Source organism: Solanum dulcamara, chromosome 9, assembly GCF_947179165.1.
Source record: "Solanum dulcamara chromosome 9, daSolDulc1.2, whole genome shotgun sequence".
In the NCBI taxonomy this organism is placed as follows: Eukaryota; Viridiplantae; Streptophyta; class Magnoliopsida; order Solanales; family Solanaceae; genus Solanum; species Solanum dulcamara.
The window spans coordinates 1,426,357-1,446,347 of NC_077245.1; the positions used below are offsets into that span (position 1 = coordinate 1,426,357).

At 29.3% G+C, this 19,991-nt stretch overlaps 1 protein-coding gene and 1 non-coding gene across 3 annotated transcripts; both read right to left on the reverse strand.

Annotated features, from left to right (window-relative positions):
- Window positions 1–101: 101 nt before the first annotated feature.
- On the reverse strand, window positions 102–2,980 carry LOC129902782 (uncharacterized). 2 transcript variants are annotated; one of them, XM_055978182.1, is made up of 5 exons: window positions 2,467–2,980; window positions 2,316–2,378; window positions 2,087–2,161; window positions 1,096–1,482; window positions 102–301 (listed from the first exon to the last, which is right to left on the reverse strand). In XM_055978182.1, the coding sequence occupies exons 1-4, from the start codon at window positions 2,905–2,907 to the stop codon at window positions 1,099–1,101; spliced, it is 963 nt and encodes a 320-aa protein (XP_055834157.1). In that variant the 5' UTR covers window positions 2,908–2,980; the 3' UTR covers window positions 102–301; window positions 1,096–1,098. The 2 variants fall into 2 exon arrangements, with proteins under 2 accessions (XP_055834157.1, XP_055834156.1); XM_055978181.1 differs by lacking the exon at window positions 102–301 and having other exon boundaries at window positions 862–1,482.
- A 4,236-nt stretch (window positions 2,981–7,216) lies between these two features.
- On the reverse strand, window positions 7,217–7,323 carry LOC129904846 (small nucleolar RNA Z279/snoR105/snoR108). Its single transcript, XR_008770515.1, has one exon. It is a non-coding gene; the product is annotated as a small nucleolar RNA Z279/snoR105/snoR108 (small nucleolar RNA).
- Between the last annotated feature and the right edge of the window lie 12,668 nt (window positions 7,324–19,991).

The window sequence follows — 19,991 nt, forward strand, 5'->3', positions numbered from 1 at the left end:
ATGAATGAAAGAGTAATATCTTATTATTTTTATAAATAATTAATTATTGAACAAATACAACTGATCAGTTAAATAATTGTATAAAAATAATAATTCATAGACAATCAACTTTTTTTTCAAAAAAAAAATATTTATCTTCAAAAAATACTTTTAATACAAGGAAATTGGCTATAAGGTATGCATCAGATTCATGGAAGTATTAGGAAAAAGCATCGCTCAAGCTTCAATAATAATTGAGCTCGAGCTTCTCATATCCTCAATAATATTGTCATCGTTTGCATACCCCTTCTGCAATCAAACTCTAAAAGAAAACATAATACAAAGAGAAAACGTGAAATTAGTCCATGTGCACAAAAATTGAATCGAATATTAAGAAGAAAAAGAAAAATACATAAAACTCTCTTAACAAGCAAAGAGAGATTTTAGACACAAAGTGAGCTGCTGGAGAGGGTGTTTTTTTTGGGTCTAGAGTTCATATATATAGCAGCAGTCATCACAAACCCTAAACCTAGTTTTATGTGGACCTAGTCAATAGCCCAATTTCAAAGACCATTAGATTTGGGCCCATGATGCCTTTTTGAATAGCTCTCATTTTATTTCTTTTTAATAATATATGAACCTTTTATACTATCATCTAAATGTTTTTTTCATTGAGCAAATTGAAAACTTTATAATAAAATGTTAAGGACCCATTTGAACGAGATTAAAAATTTATATTTCGTTTGGACATGTGTATTTTATTCTCACAAACATGAAAACCTCACAATTTGTGAAAAACTATCAAAATATCTCTAATTCTTATATAATCTTACCAAATGAGCAAAATCATAATTCATGGTAATAATCCAATAGCTAAAAAAATCTAAATCAAGGAAATATTTTGCTTAAACGATATGAAAAGTATACGCACATTATTATAGTTCACCATCTCCTTTAACTAATGTACGATACAATGTCACTTGGCGACATGGCCTAAACCAATAAAGAGCTTTGCTCGATTGACCTTTCTATCGCTTACAAAAAAAATCATATCATTCTATGGAGGGATCAAATAAAACATGTTAAAAGGAATTTAACAACAACAAAAAAAATTACCTACTATCTCCTTCTTGGTGGTCTAATAAAACCAGATGAATTCTTAATTTCTATTCTTTTAATTATCCTCCTCCTTCTAGCTTCAGCATATTGGGCCTTCCTTTCAACATTCATTCTATCGATATCGAACGGGTCCAATGCGAAAGCCTCGTCCGCCGTAACATTCAGATCTGGAAGACCCATTGGGCCTGGGCCCAATCTATTTGAGAACAAAGGTTGGGCCTGTTGAAGCTGGCCCAATGGGTACTGAAATCTTTGGAAAGCTTCTGATCTTAAAGCAACCTGATCCATAATGAATGGCTGTTGACGATTGGGTTCCATTCCAGGATTACTGTAAAGTTGACCTAAATTAACACTAGCCCCTTGGAAATTCACCATTCTGGTTACCTGTAATTAGCGAAGCGGAAGATCACACAATGCAACATAACAACAAGGGCTCGGAAGTAGCTAATTAATCAGAATTAAGACGGGAGGAAATCAAATGAATTAACCCCAAGTTGTCTTCGTTAAATAGATTAAGTTGATGTATAATAACAAGTCGCCTTTGGTATTAAGCTAATAAGGAAACTTGAAAAAATAGAGTAATAATGTGATATCACAGAGTTAAATTATACACTTTTTGTTGTAAACTAATAAGCAAACCTGAAAAAATAGAGTAACAATGGACTATCACGAGTTAAATTTTACACTCTTTGTCGTTAGGTAATAAGTAAACTTGAAAAATTAGACTAATAATGTGCTACCACGAGTTAAATTATACATTTTTTGTCGTAAGCTAATAAGCAAACTTGAAAAATAAAGTAATAATATGTTATCGCAAGTTAAATTATGCTGATAATGTAAACGTTCTTTTATACAATTAGTATTGCAAATGATCAATTTTTTAAACAATTACGCAAACAGCCCCCAAATAAAAAACACAAATATGAATTGAGAAAAAAGTAGAGATGAATTTTTATGTTGAAGTCCAAAAATAGAGATGAATATTTACCTGTTCTTTCATTGCTTTCAACTTCAAATTATAAGCTTTTTGATTGTTGTAGCAATTCCGAACATTCTCCACTTCCTGTACAAATTCCATTTCCGGAATAAATAAATAAATAAAAGATATTGATGAAAAAAGGGGGAAAAAAACACTACAGTAATAAAAAGAAGACAGACACAGGATAATTTAAGAAAAGAAAAAAAAATCAATTTTTTTGTTAAATTTACAAACTTACCCCTCTTAGCAATTCTCTGCATTGAGATAACTGCTTTATCGTATCCATTAATTCCTCCCTCGTCTGCAAAACCAATCAACAATTTTAAAACTAAAATCATTCACCAATTTCTAAAGGATTATGAATTCATGGGAAAAGTTAATAAAAATACCTTTCGTTTATAGGTTTTGCGAGAAGAATGTTTTGATTTTTCATCAGATTCACTTGGAGAAAAAGAAAGAGGAGTAGCAGGGCTAGTAACTTCAGCTTTAATTTTGGGTTGAATTTCATGTTCATCTATTTTCGAACTTCCTTGAAGAGAAGTTGAAGAGTTGACGACACGAGAAGAAGAAAAATCTATTCCTCGATTAGATCTTCTTTTCTTAAAACCCCAAATTAACGAACAAAATTGATTTCCTCTCACTAGATTTTCGAGATCGAGTAGAATTTTTGCTACTTCAATTTCATCTTTAGAGGAATTATGAAGCAAAACGCAGTGCTTGTTATGCTTGCTGTGTTTCATTATGGTTTGGAAGAGAGAAAATTGAGAGAGAAACAGAGCAGAAGAAGATGGAGGGAGTGGTGGGGGGTTTGGTAATAAGGAGAAATCCATGGAGTTTGTGGCTCATGACACGTGGCAAACAAATAGAGATGGGAGGGTTGTCTAGGGTTTATGTTTTGAGCCTCTCTTTACATTTTTTCCCTCTTTTTTTGGAAATGAACCTATAAATAATAAATAAGGAAGTGCTTCAACAAAATAGAATTCCTTATTTCTTAAAATATGTTTTCGTCTAGTATTCCTTCTTTCTCAGATTAATTGTTATGTTCTGCTTTTTGATATTTAATTTAATTAATCTTTAAAATTAAATTTAATTAGAATAAATTAATGTTTTATATATTCAAATGGTATACGAAAAGTATTATTTTCTCTATTTCAATTTATTTGTCTTGCTCTCTTTTTTAGTTCGTCTAGAAAAGAATGTTTTTTTGATAATTTTTAAATTTTAATTTTTCACGTGATATGTTTAATAAAAAGGACAACATTAAATGATATTTTGGTACATTCAATTCATAAGATTTAAAAGTGTTTTTTAATTTTTTAACCTTTATGTTAAGTTAAAATCAGAAAACAAGTTAAAATGGAGAGAGTGTAAATTACAATTTTCTCATATGAATATGGTGAAAACTTATAGCTTAAAGTATCGATCAAAATTAATTTAGTTTGACTCTCTAAAATAAAAATAGACACATATTATGGGATTTGTGGAATAGTACATTGTACTGATTATTAATTTTTGGTTAGTTTTTAAGGACAAACTTCTAAAGTTTGAAAAAAAATCACTTATAAATTTTAACTTTTTTCAAGAATGTGTGTTTAAATATAATTTTTCCCTTCAAATTCATTTTTTTAAAAAAAGAAATTCCTTAACTTCAAATATCAAATGTATGGTTAAATACCTACCATGAAGAAGAGAGTAGAAGAGGAAAGGTCATAATTTTCTTACTTAAACAAGAGGGAATGAGAAAGTAGTGCATTCATCAAATGCTCAAATCAATGGTGTAACATGTATACAAGTTTAATTACTTAATTATGATTAATATTTTTTAATCTCAATATTAATTAGGGGTTATAAATATTCTTTATCATTTAATAATAGTAAACTAATATAATTTAATACCTCTGATTATGTCAAGAAAAACCTTTTTTTCCCGGTGATAAGAGATCTTAGATTCAAGTCTTAAAATTAATTTCATTGACGTCTAAATAACTATGCAACATTAAAACCGTAATAAGAAATCTTGAATTCAAATCCTAGAATTAAAGAAATACTTGGGATAGATGTGGTGACATATTTTAATTTTATTGGTTCTGAAATTTTGAAAAATGATAATAATTGATTCTACTTGATATGTTAATGTATTTAATGAATTTCATTAAAAATACACTACACTCGAAAAGAAGCTATTATATTCAGTTGAATCTTCTACCTCTCCTAATTGTTTTTCCTTTAATGGATTCACTATAAAATGAATTTAACTTAATGGATTAGTGAGTTCAAAATATCATATGATTGGATCTGTTTATTAAATAGGATGTATTAGTAATGTTTGCATTATTTTTGATATATCATTTAATTTGATGTATTAGAAATGATAATTCTTGCATAATTTTTATTAGAAAAGTGGTTGCTTACAAAAATATCTTTCACACTCTTTATTGGGAAATGTTTTAATAAGGCTTTGAGGGTATTTTTGTCATTAATTAATCTAATGCAAGTGTTAAAATACCTTGCATTACTAATACCTAAAAATTCATGATATTAGTAATACAAGTCCTAATATATTTTTGCTGCCAAACAAGGCACTATTAATATAAAACTTTAATATATGCATTATTTTTGTTAACACACTTCAACAAACGACCCCTTAATTTATTTTTCTTATAAATTTCCTTCATTTTCATTTCTATTTTATTTTTATTTTTCAGTGGTGTGTCAGGAAAGTTTTGGGGTGGGGTAGGTGGAAGACTCAAAGACTACAGCCTGTTTCCAATCCCATCCAATATAATTCATACAAAGTGAAAGAAGTAAAACTTTCACGTGCTACTAAATCTTTTTTAATCGAAGTTTACGAAAATAAAAAAGAGTTAAATAATGTGATCTAGTTAAATTATTGATACATATAATGTATGAAAATATATATTTTTGATTTTAAATATGATGTATAATAAAATGAAATTAAAAATAGTCAAAAGAATATATATATATATTTTATTGAAGCAAACTAAAAAAGAAAAAAGATATATATTTTTATTAAAATAAACTAAAAAAGAAAAAAAAATCGACGAAAGACTTGATCGACGTAAAAGGTAAATGTGAAAGGTGTTTGTTGAGCAAGTAATTGTAGTATTAATAGTAATGAATAAGAAATAAAGGAAGTGTAGAGACATGTATAAATGGTGGAGTAAGGGCTTATTATAAATAGTTTCGGGATTAATTAGTTTGGAATTTGTTATTTTATTTTTTATATGAGATAAAAATAATATTATAATTTTAAAATAGATTATTTTATAATTTTATTTCAACTAAATATAATTAATATTTTTTTAAAGTTAATTGTTGTTTATTGCTCGTACCAAACAAATCCCGAATAAGTAAGGGGGACACTTGGTCAATTTTTTACTACTACTACTACAAGTTATTTTACTTTGTAATCATTGAGAAGAGCTCATCTACAAATGCTACATTTTTGTCCTTATTTCATTTTTATTGTTATTGTCTCATCTTCAATAAATCTGAACACTTACCCAAGTTTTGGGGTCTCTAACCTAATTCTTTCTTAAACTTTCTCTCTACTACAAATTATACTAACTAAAATATTAGATGATTAATTATTTCATTTGGTTTACTTAAGTCGACGATTAATTGAAAATATATTTTTTATCTTCACAAAATAGGATGTAGGTCTAAGTAATCTTGAGTTCTTCCTTGTGGATTACACTGAATATATTATTATTGTTATATAATTATTTCATTTGATTTATAATAATTTCAATAAAGTGAAATCTCATGATGACCATGGAGAAGTATGAATCATTTTATTCTTAATTACAAATCTAAGATTTAAATTTTGAAAATCAATTTTTTTTTTGGTATAACGCGATTCTCCTCTAGACCTATCTTATATGAATTTGAATTAATCAAATTAATAAAATTTGAATTACAATTAGAAAGTCTGAAATGAGTATTTTTTTTTCCAGATCCCAAAACAGAAATGTGATATGTGGCGTAACAAGATTGCTAATTAAGTACAGATTCATGCAAATGACCTGGTTCCGTTAATTTAATTAAGTTAACTATGTGAAATGTTATTCATGAGAAATCAGTAATTAATTAATTTACTTAGTAATTAAACGTGTTCAATATTTTGAGTTCTTAAAATTACATTATGAACTTAAAACTTAATATTTGTACATTTTTTATGAGATCTCACATATATATTGGTGTAAACACAAATAGAATTGAAAACAATAAAGGAAATAATATTTTTCATGTTAAGATGCAAATAATTTAAAGATATTTTTGCACCAAAATATAAATGATGATATTTTTATTTTTTATAGACATAGAACTCCGTAGTTATTATGTCACGTTGTAATATTGGTTTGTTACAAATCATACATGAAAGAATATTATTCTTATTTTATTACTTCTACGAAGTTATTTCATATACGGATGTTTCATGAAATGATCTCTACAAAAGTTATTTGATCCAGGTAAAGTGATACTTATCTATTAAAGAAAATAGATTTTGAATTTAATTCAGCTTAAAAACTGATTCATGAGGAAAATATTATTCTATATCATGTAAAATATAATTCGATGTTGAACTCTTCAACCATATCAATCATGTGTCATTAATGAATTTGGAGTCCTAAAAGTTGCAGAATTAGTCGTGAATGCTCCTTTATGATTCGTTAAGGTCTAAAATTGGAAATATATTTAACCGATGAAAATCTCCTTTCAATATTATGATCTTGGTAAGATATGGAGTAATATTTAATGATTTATCCTTTTATTTGATTTATTTGAATTATTAGGTGTTTGTATTTTTTGCTTGAATTATTACTAATTATTTATGCCACAAAATTAAGGAGTGAAATTTTATGAAAAAATTAAGAAATTGTCATGCACTTCTTTGAATGTCGGTATGTAAACACCTAATAGTTCAATTAAAAAATTATGTGTTTTTAAATATTATCTCAAATTAAAAAATAACAGAACATAAAATTTGAAGGAAAAAAATGTAAAAAAGAAAAAAAAATGCCAAACAATTAGAAAAATTTACTTAAGAGGGGGGGGGGGGGGGGTGAGAGGGATAGAGGGTGTGTGGCGTGGGGTAAATAAGATAATTCAAGCATAGGGATCAGATTGGTAAAAATGAGAGCGTCCAAATTGTCGTAACCAGGCTGAGCCTGGACGCCCTTCTCGCATATTTAATTGCGAGTATTGACCACTCATCACATCCCATTAAAACTTGCCTGAAGGATCATATTTTAATAAAGCCCAGAGTCTCCATTCTTTATTCTGCCAACCAGCCCACAACTCTCTTCATTCTACGATGTGGTTCGTTATCTTAAATTCATTTTGTAACTATATGTTCAGTAATCAAATACTAATTAATATGGAGTAATTTACCCTTAATTCTATCTGTAAAGTGAAATACTATATACTACTATCAAATAACATTTGCTTGGATTGGGACTTCATTCCTTAGAGAGTTGGAGAAATCTTGGATGGATCAACTTAAGTGTTGGTAGTTATGTTGTAACTACTTTTGTGTTCTTAATTAGAGATTTCGTGTTCGAGTCGTGAATACAAAATTACCTTTGTTAAGCAGCATTTTAGCCTCAATATGAGACCTCCTGATATGAATCTGAACTTAGTTGAACCACAATCAGGAGCGGAGCTAGGTAAAAGCAACAAGTTGACAAATAATAGACCATGGAATTAAAGGTTAAAAAATTACACAAAGACCCCTTTTTTAAATGTACAAGCCAAAATATTGGTCATGTGAAATTGTAAATTGTACCATATTCAAAACTATGGATCCTCCTAGAGGTGCATCCAAAATTTTATGTTTGTGAGTTGGACCAGAACCTTTTTTCTTACTAGATATCGAATAGATTCTTTAAACATATGAAGCTTGATTTAATTCATAACACAAATACAAGATACAAATCAAAATTATTGAATTTTGCTGAACCTGTAACTTCAATACGTTAAATCCGCCCTTGAACCTTCCTACAAAGGAAGATCCAATCGGTCGCGGATACGGTGAAAATGAGCCATGAACCTCCATAGGCTAAAGAACAATGACCACACTCGCCTCCTATAATCATTCCTCTGCCAAAAAATCACCACAATGTTCCTATAGGCCAAAGTTAGTAATCCACAAATAGGAAGCATGAGACAGAGCAAATACAAAACAGGGCTAGCTGAGTCCGGTAGCAAAATAGACCCCAAAGATGCAACACACAATGATCCAAACAATGACATAGTATAATAATGAAAAACTTCATAAACACAGCTCCTTGTAATAATACTTCGTCGTTGTGAAAAAAATCTTTTTTCTATGTCATGTAATATGGAATAAGCAAGAAAGTTTGTTATGGCACAATATATGGATTTGGGGTGTGTTTCAAAGGGTGTATTGTCATGATTTTGGTACTTCAATAGGAGAAAGTTGAGAAGTAGTGAAATTAGTTGGGAAAATATTGAATGAGGTGAATTTGCAATACCTTGTGATTGAAAGAAATAGGAATTGTAGTAGCATATCACATTGAACAAGGAAATTGTTATGTTAGTGAAATTACAAGATTACAAATTACAATTGAAAAAATAAAATGAAGAAAATAAATTCACTTCTTGGTTGAGACGCGGATATCTTGCTCTCTTTAAGGAGATTCAAGCCCACTGCAGCAAATCTTTTCACCGGCCCAGCAGTAGTCCTTTTGACTTGTCCCCTCCAGGATACAACAGTCTTATCACAAAGTGTAACTCAACAAACTTTGAACAAGAGTTGAGTTTAAAGCTCCACAAAAAAGAACACCCCCCTTCAACTAATAAGAAATCTCTTTTTTGACAAACTTAATGCACTTAATGTTTTCTTGCATTCCAAAAATAAAGAAGACCTCTCTATTTATAGGAGAGGGAAGAATTCAAAAGATGAAAAAATAGTGGAATGCTATCTTTAACATTTAGTGCACCACTTACTAGTGATAATTATGTTAAAAGAAATTATCATTTAGTGCACCACTTACTGGAGATAATTATGTTTTTTTAAAAAAACATAATTGATTGAGTAATATATGCACTAATACAAAATAAAATAAAGATGACATTAAATGCCATCAATGGACAATTGCTAAGGCAATTACTTCCACGGCCATAAACAAAAGAAAATATGATAATGTAAAATTGTAATTTAATAAAATATTAAAATGTCACACTAACAAAAGCTAGAGGTAGAATATTTAGAAGTACTTGAAACAAGAAGAGAAGATTATAAGTTCATTTATATGAGCATATGGAACTGTTAGCCAGGGCGGAACCAAATTACCAATTACGAATCAATAAAATCTAATAGATTTGACTCGAATTCTGTATTTGTGTCAACTCCGCCTTTGTGTCACTTGGGGAAAGGTGCAATTATCTAAAAAGAGGGTTTTAAAGGTCATATGATTCAAAAGGGTAAGTCTATAAAGGACGTTGAAATGTTTGGGAGATTTTAAAGGCTTTTTAAAAAATAAAAATAAAAATGATATACACTATAAAAATGTCATTTTGGGGAGATGTGTTTAAAGGTGAAAAGGGTCCAAAAAGGATACAGGGTATTTGGTTCTGGAAGCTATTACAACTAAATGAAACTTTTGCTTTGGTAATTTGGTTTAGTTAAGTTGACTATGTCAACACTAGTACTAAATTATGTTTACACAAAAGTGTGGTAGGGAAAGACTGATCTAAATTTAAATTATGAATCAACTTTTAAAGTTTTTTTGTTAAAATATACTACTTTTTAAGAATTATAAGACCAACATTAAATCTTATTGATATTATAGTATTAATACTTAACATATAAGTATTTATGTTGCGATAAAATAATGAATTTAGTTAAATCCGTCACTTCTAAGCTTCACTGCTCTTCTACTCTCTTTTTTTTTAGAATCTTAAAAAAAATCCACAATCGCTATTTTTTTATATGTACTAAATAAAATTTCGCAACACGGTATATATAAAACTTTCTTGGAGAGATAAAGAGCGTGAGTGTGTGAAAGAGAGAATGTTTACGTGTGTGGAATATCTACAGTACTTCATTGTAGACTCAAATTGGCCAAATCAATCAAAATCCATCATAAGCTTTCACTCCTTTTCAATTCGAACTAAATAAGAATTCCAACAAATTAAACTTGATTTTTATAAGAAAGCTTATATGATGGTTTTAATCATCGAACGATTTAAAATTAAAAATTTATGAGTTATATATTAAAATAATTATATATTTGAAGTTTATTATATATATAATCTGTGAATTTCTAATGAATATACAGTTTTTGAATCAAAGTTGTTAAGGTCTATTAAATCTGTACTTCTCATTCTTTTATTATGATTTTATGTCACGTACAGGATCACTTAAGGCAGATTATGTCACGTAGAGGATCACTTAAGGCAGATCGAAACAAATTAATTCCTTGAATCAGCCATGCACTGCTACATCAAATACATAGAGGTTGGAATATTATATTGAAGTCCAAACTGACTACACAATAGTATAACGCTAATTATAAGACAAAATATTTATATTAACTTCTTTTTTGGAGGGAATAACTACTCTTTGAGTGCACATTAGATACGTTTGTTCCTATGCAATAACTCAAAAATCACACTAGAGATCGATTAAACAAGCCAGGTGTGATGACCTTGACTGAGAAGGCTTTGACAGGAGAAATCGATCATAGACAATTATCCGTCCAGGTTATGTTACCTTTTTGTGATCATCTCACGAATATAACAATGATAAATAAGTTAGAGAGATATTAATTAACTCTCTAATGATAACATAAGAAGAGAAACTAATAATATTGTCATTCAAAACTGTTCTTTTCAGTTGTTGGATACTATACAAAGTGGTTAATCTACCACATGAAATATCTTAATTTTACCTTTCGTTACCAAATAATTAATCAGTGTTGAACTTTAGCTCAAACTCGCCAAAAGAATTAGGGTTCTTTACACATGAAATCCATCTAATTCATGTTAAAGACAAAGGATAAATATAAAACGATTTTGTAAGAAGATAAACAAACACAAAGTATAATAAAATTAAGATTAATTTTGAAGTGATTATCTTTTAATCGTAGTTATACAAATAATAATTCCACAAGAACACTAAACATGGACAACGTGATATATCGATCAGGTCAATCAGCCAGCTAGGTTAAGTTTAACGGCGTTAACCTAAGTATGTGCAACTCTAGGCTTTAAATTATTCAGTTCTGGCGGCGGAGACGGAGATGGAGACGGGAATGGAGTTGAAGGAAAATAATCGGCGGACCTCCGTTTCTTCCAGCCCCAATTAGCATTAAGCTGATCTTTGCCATAAACGCGTAAATCAGCTATGAGCTCCGGTAAACTTAACAGAATATCCATAACGTCTCTCTCTTTTTCCGTCATAGCAGCACATTGTGCGGCTAATTCAGGATGATCAGCCATTTTTTCTGCTGTTGTTGTGATGAGAGACTGGACGGCTCAACCCTTAGGTCCCAAAAATAAGACCTCAAAATAATGTTGTAATATAAATAAAAATAATTATATATACTCACTATGTCTCAATTATATAATGTAGAAGACTTTTAAAACTTGTGGTCTAAAATAAGTTAAAGATATTTATGTAATTATAAATCATCGAGCTTTTTAAAATTAAATTGTTATTAAAGATAAAAATATGTCCTTTTTAGTTTGTGGACGGACTAAAAAGTGTGTCGTATGAACTGGACAGAGGGAGTATTTATTATTAATGTTAATTGAAATCGATTAGTAATTCTTTTTATCAATTATTATGCACATATTTTCAGAATTATACTTTTTTTCTAAAAATAGTATTGATGTAATTAAGATTGAATTTGTAGATAATTAAATCTGAAGTTGTTTCCTACTTTTAATTTTGTACAATTCTCACTTCAATTTGAATTAATTGTGTTTTTAGTTTTGGCTTTAAGTTTTTTTTTTCTTCCATTTTTTGAGTGTTTATTTAGACAAGAAACAAATTGAGTGTTTAATTATTTAGACAAGAAATGATTAGATTTAAAAAGACATTGTTTTAATTTTGAATATCTTCTAAAGCATAAAAGTTACTATGTTAGACATGTTTTTTAAATTAAAAATAATACGAGATATTATACCATGCAAGTTTTCCATTATTTTAACTTTTTGTAGAATAATGATTTAAACAACAATTAACTCGATTGGCAAAAGTTTCTAAAATTAAAATCAATAAGAATTTATTCAAGATCTAAATATTTGTTTATGTTATTTGACGTACAATAATTTATATATATTTATAAATATCTTTTTGAAAGATTACGCAAAATGACTATCATGTCAACTAAGTGAAAAAAGCAATACGGAATGAAAAAGCAACAAAATAAGTGAAAATTTCATGAATGACATTTATAAGATAGTTTATTACTAATTATAACATGATTTTTTATATTTCAAGTACTAACAGTAAAATACTAACAGCTTCTAACATTTTTTTAATATAATAAAATAATTAAAAAACAGATTAGAAAATAACAAAATAATAAATATATAAATTATTTATCTTCCTTAAATCACTCTAACCAGTTATAAATGAAAAAAATAATTTATAGTAATTGACATCTAATAAGGAGATTATAACTGATTAGATATTTATATTCCTAAAATTACTAAAATCACTTTACTCAATTTATTATTTGTTTTTATGAAATAATTTTTTTTCAATAGTTTTGTTGTCTTCTTTCGATCATTTTTTCTGATTTTTGTTCTTATTATTTTTGAAAGAATTTTTCTTTGAGCCAGTCCACTATCTGGCAAATGATTTCAAGAGTCTTGGTATAAGATAATTAGTGGTGTCTGGAACCTATTCTTTTGTCATGCGTGGTCTATCAAATGTGATTTGTTTGGAAGAATCGTTCATTGAAATGTTATACGAATTTGACATTAATTTGGTATGAAATTGGTACATTGTGTTATTTCTAGTCTTTTTACAGTGTGTTTTAATTTGGTATGAAATTGATATAAAACTGATATATTATATTTATATATAATCTGGTTATTATTTGTATTAATTTGATATGAGATTGGTATAAATATGATATATATTTTTTGTCTTTTCTCACTGTACAGAAGTCTGTACAATTGTATGCTATTGATATCCAGTTAGAATTGTAGGTATATTTTATATGTAAAAATTTGATATGTAATTGAATTTTAATTTTATAAAATTAATTGCTAAGCTTTATTCCAAGTATTATATATAAATCAAATGACACTAAAATGTTTAGTGTACTGCATAGTAATACTAATAAAACAAAAACATAATATATGTTATTTCATGTCAAAAACTGAAGTAAAAAATATACAACATTCTAAATTAAAAAAAAGGAAGGAAGATATGAGTCGATCCTCTATCTTGCAAATGATTTAAAGGGTCTTGGTGTAAGATAGTTGTTATGTCAAAAAAATACGGTTTAAAATTAATTTATACTTTTTAGAGAAAAAATTAATTTTAGAAAAAAAGAATCGCCACTTAATTTTTTAAAGAAATTAAGAAAACTTAATTTAAAAGACCCTAACATATTTAAGTCTTAAAAATTCAGAGAAAAAGTACGAGGTTCTTATTTCCACTTTGAGAAGGTGTTAAGCATTCAAAGTGGCCGCGAACGGGCGGTTATCCGACGATTTAAAAAATTATTTGACTAACTTTTAAAAATATTAATTTAAAAGGAAATAAAGACTTTAAAATTATTTTTAAAAAAAAAATGATCAAACTTAAACATTGAAAATAATATACATTTATATATAAAAAAAAGTAAAAGTTTATCAAATGAACAAGTAAAGGTAGAAAATCATTTAAAGAGTAAATTAACATGAATTGGTTTATCATTAGAAGAATCTAATTAAGTTAAAACAAATTAAAATTAATATCTAAGCAAACATAAATAAAATAAGCAAGTAAATTATTACAATCCGAATCAAAATAAACAATAAATAACACATAAAAATATAGCCCGACAGTTAAGTTTCTGTATGCTTGGACTAAGATGTTGTGTCATCTGCGTTTTGGTCTTAAGCACAACTTCAATGTATATTTCAATTGTATATACATTGTATATTGAACTGTATATTTACTGTATACAGTGTATACAACATTATTTATGTATATCAAACTGTATACACATTGTATACCACCTGTTTGTTCCCTGTATCTGTTGTATATCATTGTATACAACATTGTTTTCTTGCATATCAGACTGCATAGATACTGTATATCAGTGTATACGACACTGTTCCACCTGTATTCCATGTATACAGCCCAATATCAATATTCAAATCATGAATATTACCTTCCTTTCCATGTATCAACTTTTCAGTCATTTAAGCAAGATGATGAGAGACTCAAAACTCAATGATATGCAAGGATGAGGTCCAAAGATGGACTCGAATTGATATCACATGCACCAAAATAAAATTATATAAGCATTTATTCATTTTAAGCTAAACCAAGGAATATATCATGATATTTTAAATTATCAAATTGATGGGCATCCTAGAAGTGATTAACAATATGCAAATATGTAGACAAAAGAAAGAAAAGAAGAAATATATTCAAGTAACTAAAGAACACAAATTTAATATATACGCTATACTTGCTCAAATTTTAAAGAAAAAATTAAATCAATTAGGCCATGAAAATTCTAATTAACTAATAACTTTAAGCATATTGTTGTTATCTAAATCATATTGAAAGAAAAAATTAAGAACATGAAAATCTATATTGTCAAAGAAAACTATTTGAAAAAATAATGAACAAAACTAAGATATTTCATGAAATAATCCCAACAGATGATAGCTAATTAATCCTAACACATGCTAACTATAAGAAATTTCTATCATTAGTATAATTATTCTTAATACATGCTAACTAAAAAAAATAAGACTACGAATCAACTAAATATAAAACATGAAATAATTAAATAAAATAAAGCTGAGAAAAGATTTTACCTCTTTCAAGAGTTTGATGGAACTTCAATCTATAAAAAAAAGATTAAAAATTTAGACTCGAACCTTCGTGGGTTTGATGTTATAAGAACACTGTTCTTAGCCTAAATTTAGACTTTAATCTCCAACTTTGGGGTAGCTAAAAACCTCCACTTTTTCTCCCTTCTTAATAAGAATATGAGTCTTTATATAGGCTCCAAAAACTTTAAATTTTCATACAATTTTCGATGTGGAGATTGGGGATTTTTTTATTTTTTTTTAGAAAAAAACTAAATTTTTCAAAAATGCAAACTATAATTAAACTAACCTAACCAACATTGTATTTAGTTAAAAATAAAATATTTTTGAGATGATTTTCGAATAACTACATAAATAGTAATCAAAGATATAGTAATATAAAAATATGTAGATTATACTAAAATTTATAAAAAAATAAAAATAGTTAAGAATAATATGAAAATATATTTATTTTTTATAAAAGCTAATTATTTCAAAAATGTTCGAAATTCAAAGAAACTCGATAGCTAATTTGCGTTGTGGGGGGTCAAAATTGGGTGTCAACAATAATTAGTGGTGTTCGTAGCCTGTTCTTTTGTTAAGCATGGTCCATCAAATTTTCTAGTAACAGTACTGGTTGCTTCGCTCTCGCTAATTGTGCCCTCACTGATCTTGTGTGTTCCATATTGCCCTAGGATTGTGTCGTACCTTGGTATTTTGTGTCAATTTAAATGTCACTCATGCCAATTTCATACCAAATAATACAAACATCATAACAGTATGCATAATATGAATCTTCAATTTCATACCAATTACTCATGTTATAACAATTTCATACTAAAAAATACACACATTATAACAGTATACATAGTATGAAAATTATACCAACTTCATGCTAATTATAAACACAAAGTATACACCAATTTCATAATAAAGACTTTAGATAATGTTTCATACTAATTCCATATCAATTTCATAACAAATAATACGCACAGGTTATAACAATTTCATACTAATTTCATACCAAGTAATACACACATTATAACAATTTCATACTAATTTCATACCCAATAATACACACATTATAATAATTTCATACCTGCATCTTTTTGCATATACACATAGTACACCAAAATATTATTATTTTCATGTCAATACAGAAATCACAATCAATAAATAAAGTCTATTAATTTCGTATCAATTTCACGTCATTTTGATGTCATTGTATACATAAAAAAGAAATATTTTTTTTTAAAAATAATTTATTAAATATACCTTCACAACATGTTCGACCTTTTTTGACTTGGGATTTTTTGAATCCTCCTTCAATGTTGAACTAGATCTTTTTCTTGAGGGTTTTGAAGACTCTCCCCTCGAAACACTCTTTGGCTTTTTTGCTTTATTTTGATCTACAAAAATCGAAATTAGAATCCTAATAATCAGATGAAGAAAATTGCACAATCTTGCTCTTTCGTTTTAGCCCCTTTTGGTTTGAAGAAATTGAGATTTTCTTCACCATCGACACAATCTTAATGAGAAGGGTTTGAATCTTCTTGATTGGATTTTGATTCTTCTTTAAAGGATATATATTTTTCTTCACTGAATAGACATCCTTCTTCATTGGTGTTTGAGTTAAAATGTGAAAATTTGGTGGCTCTATCTTGACTAATGTTTTATCATCGACAACCCTAAGACTTTTTCTAGGGGTAAGAACAAGTTTTTGATTCTTATGGTGAAGATTTTTTTTGAGCGAGAAAGATGGAGTCAGTTGAGACAAAATTTTATTGAATATGGTGATATGGTGAAGATTATTGTTAATGATGGGGCAAGAAGAATTACTGTTGATTTTGAGATGTTGGGGGTGTAGAAACTTGTGCAATATATTTTTTTTTCTTTCCAGGAAACGGACCTTGCCCCGAGGCTCCCACCCCTCGTGGCGGTCGGGGTTGAGCCGCACACTCCCAAGCCTTATTATAGATAAAATCAGAAAGATACAATGAGGGAGACATAAACCTTACCTCCATTCTTAAGTTGGTTCGTAAGTCGGCTAACCTACTAAGGTCGGCTAACTCATCCCCGATATAATAAAGTGCCTCCTAAATACAGGAAAAGAGTAAGACCCTAGAAGAGGACTCCTCTCAATTCAAAATATCTAGGAAAGCGATAAACGAGGGAGACTCTCCCTTTTACAAAATTAGTCATAACTACTAGAAAGTTCTTGGATGCTGAAGAATTCCATGTCTGATTGTATTGGAAAGTCTAGAGATGGTTTCTTGACCTTGTTGGATACATGTTTGCATTGGAGGAATTCCAGAAATATTGGCATTGGAAGAACTCCACAAGAAGGAAGTTCAGCTGCTGCAGTGTGTTGCATGGTGTAGATGCTGAAGAGTTACAATTGAGAACTGCAACTGTCCAGCCAGGCAAACTTGGATCAAATGTTGCAGCTCTTTAGTGTACACATTGCAGCTGTGCAATATGTTGTAGTTTGATGGAAACCGAAAGTTGTAAGAATGATTGTATTGGAAGTTCTGTAGACAGCTCCTCAGCAGGGACTTCTTGTTGAAGGTACAGCTCTGCAGTGTATCTGTTTGCATTGGAAGAGCTCCAAGGAAAGCTCAACTGCTGCAGATCTGATAAACTTGTTGGGTGCTACAGATTTATATTGTACCTGCACAAGAGTAGGAAAGGAAGACAATGGCCCCTATGTAGCTAAGCAATAGGTTAGAGGACTCCTCTCGATACAAAGCGCCTAAGAAAACATAAACAAGGGAGACTCTCCCCTTACATAAGTTGGAGAAACTCTAAACTAGGATCTATTCAATTAGCTATGACTAATTATGTAAGAGATAGCCAAGTTAAATAGGTACAAAAGGTGAAAGAAAAGAAAAGGAAGGAAGTCCTTCTATACTACTTGTAAACAAATCCTTCAAGGGGGTTGTTTGATCCTTTTCATTTTCTTTCTCCTGAAACTTGCCATTCCATCTTTGTCCATTTTGAAGTGCCCCTTGATCTCTATTGGGAGTTGGTGATAGTTGTAGTTGTTGTGTATGATTAACAATATGGCTTTGTTTTGAAAGTGTGTCTGCAGGGAAATTAGCTTCCCTAAAGGTGTGTCTACAATGAAATAACTCCAGCAGCTTGACCAATCCCTGCAGATCTGTGATATAGCTTTGAATGCTCCATGGAGGTCGTATCTCTTGTTTGAGCCATTTGACCAATAGCTCTGAGTCTACTTCTAGGATCACCCTGCTGTAGCCATGTTGCAGACATCAAGTAATGCCAAAGGATGCTGCCTAAACCTCAGCTTGATTGTTGGATCCAATGCCCAAAGGAGTGGAAAATGCATAAATCAAAGCACCTGTATGATCTCTAAGGATTCCTCATGCTCCTATTCTTCCAGGATTATCTATAGCACTTCCATCTATATTGAGTTTAACAATGGAAGGGGGTGGTCTGATCCATTGAACTTTGATTACCCTTATTTCATGCTTGCACTTTTCTATCATAGTAACCAATTCTTTCCAGTTCCCAGGCCAGACAACATAAGGATACATATTAGAAATAAGCATCTGTAAGTCTTTGATAGTTGAGAAGATTACTCTAGTAGTACTAGACTTCTTTCCCCCATATTTGCTAGCACATCTATTCTTCCAAACATTCCAACATATAAAGATGGGGGTAGCTTGTAGGTAAGTTGGTGAGCATAGTTGTTAGGCTTAATGGTCCACCATTTCATTAGAATGCTTCTAAGAGGGCTGTCAACATGTAGAATCCCAAACTAGCTTGAAAAGAATTTTCAGATGTTTTTAACAACGGTTCCAGATGCAAATATATGATCAATATTATCTAGGCCAGGGCTGTAGCAGCAAGAGCATGCTGCAGGTTCTCTCCCAAAAGTAGTAATTTTATCATTTGTGGGAAGTTTGTACCTGAGAGTTCTCCATAGAAGAAAGGAGACCTTAAAAGGTATGTTGGTATGCCATGTAAGAGAATCAGTCATAGTTTTATTCTTCTTTCTCCTGACCTGTTCCCAAGCTGAATTGCAAGTAAAGTTTCCATGAGAGGTCAATTTCCAATAAGCCTGATCAGGAGCACTCTGTTGGCAGCTAATCTCAGTGTTCATGGTCCTGTGTACTAAGTGATTAGGAGCATGTTGCCTCACCTTCTCTTCATTCCAAGATAGTAATGGATTATTACAAAAGGAAAGCAGAACTTTTTTTTTACATGCCTTTTTCTATTTCTTATTTCGTGTGCTGACATTTAATAATTTTTTAATAAATTAAAATTAATTTATTTTAATGATTGGATTGTTCCAATAAATGTGTTGTATTTGCGATATCACTCCTATTAATTATGTTCTAATTTAACATATTAAAAGTAATTAATTTAAACTATTTTTTAAATTAATACAGATATGTTAAGACCTGTAAATAAAATGTTATAAGTGATAAATATTTAAAACTACATTTAAAAGTTGTAATATTAACTTTTAAATACATATATGATGTGATTTTTCCAAAAAATAATAATATATTTAACCTTTTGCATCTATTTGAAACAATACAATTTTTTGGGTCAGGAAAATTATGCTGTAACCCCAAATCAATAGGTTGAGTTTCTAAGTCAGCATTGAAATAAATGAAGAATAACTATTGATCTTTTGAAGGAAGGAAGCAAGGTGAAAAACTAAATAAACATAGACGAATTAAAACGTATTATGGCTAAAAAATTTAAAGACAAGTCCGAAAAAATGCTTTATGGTCACTATTTTTCAAAATCGTGACCAAAAAAGAAAAAATAGCCGGTAAACGCTATTTCTAAAATAAAAATAAAAATTGGGAACAAGACCCGCATTCGGATGCTGTTTGTCAAG

Excerpts from the sequence above, each read along its gene's own strand:
- LOC129902782 (XM_055978182.1), bottom strand. The coding sequence starts at position 2,907 with ATGGATTTCTCCTTATTACCAAACCCCCCACCACTCCCTCCATCTTCT. Across the intron at positions 2,379-2,466 it reads GCAAAACCTATAAACGAAAG|ACGAGGGAGGAATTAATGGA; the intron begins GTATTTTTATTA and ends TTGGTTTTGCAG. Across the intron at positions 1,483-2,086 it reads TGAAAGCAATGAAAGAACAG|GTAACCAGAATGGTGAATTT; the intron begins GTAAATATTCAT and ends CGCTAATTACAG.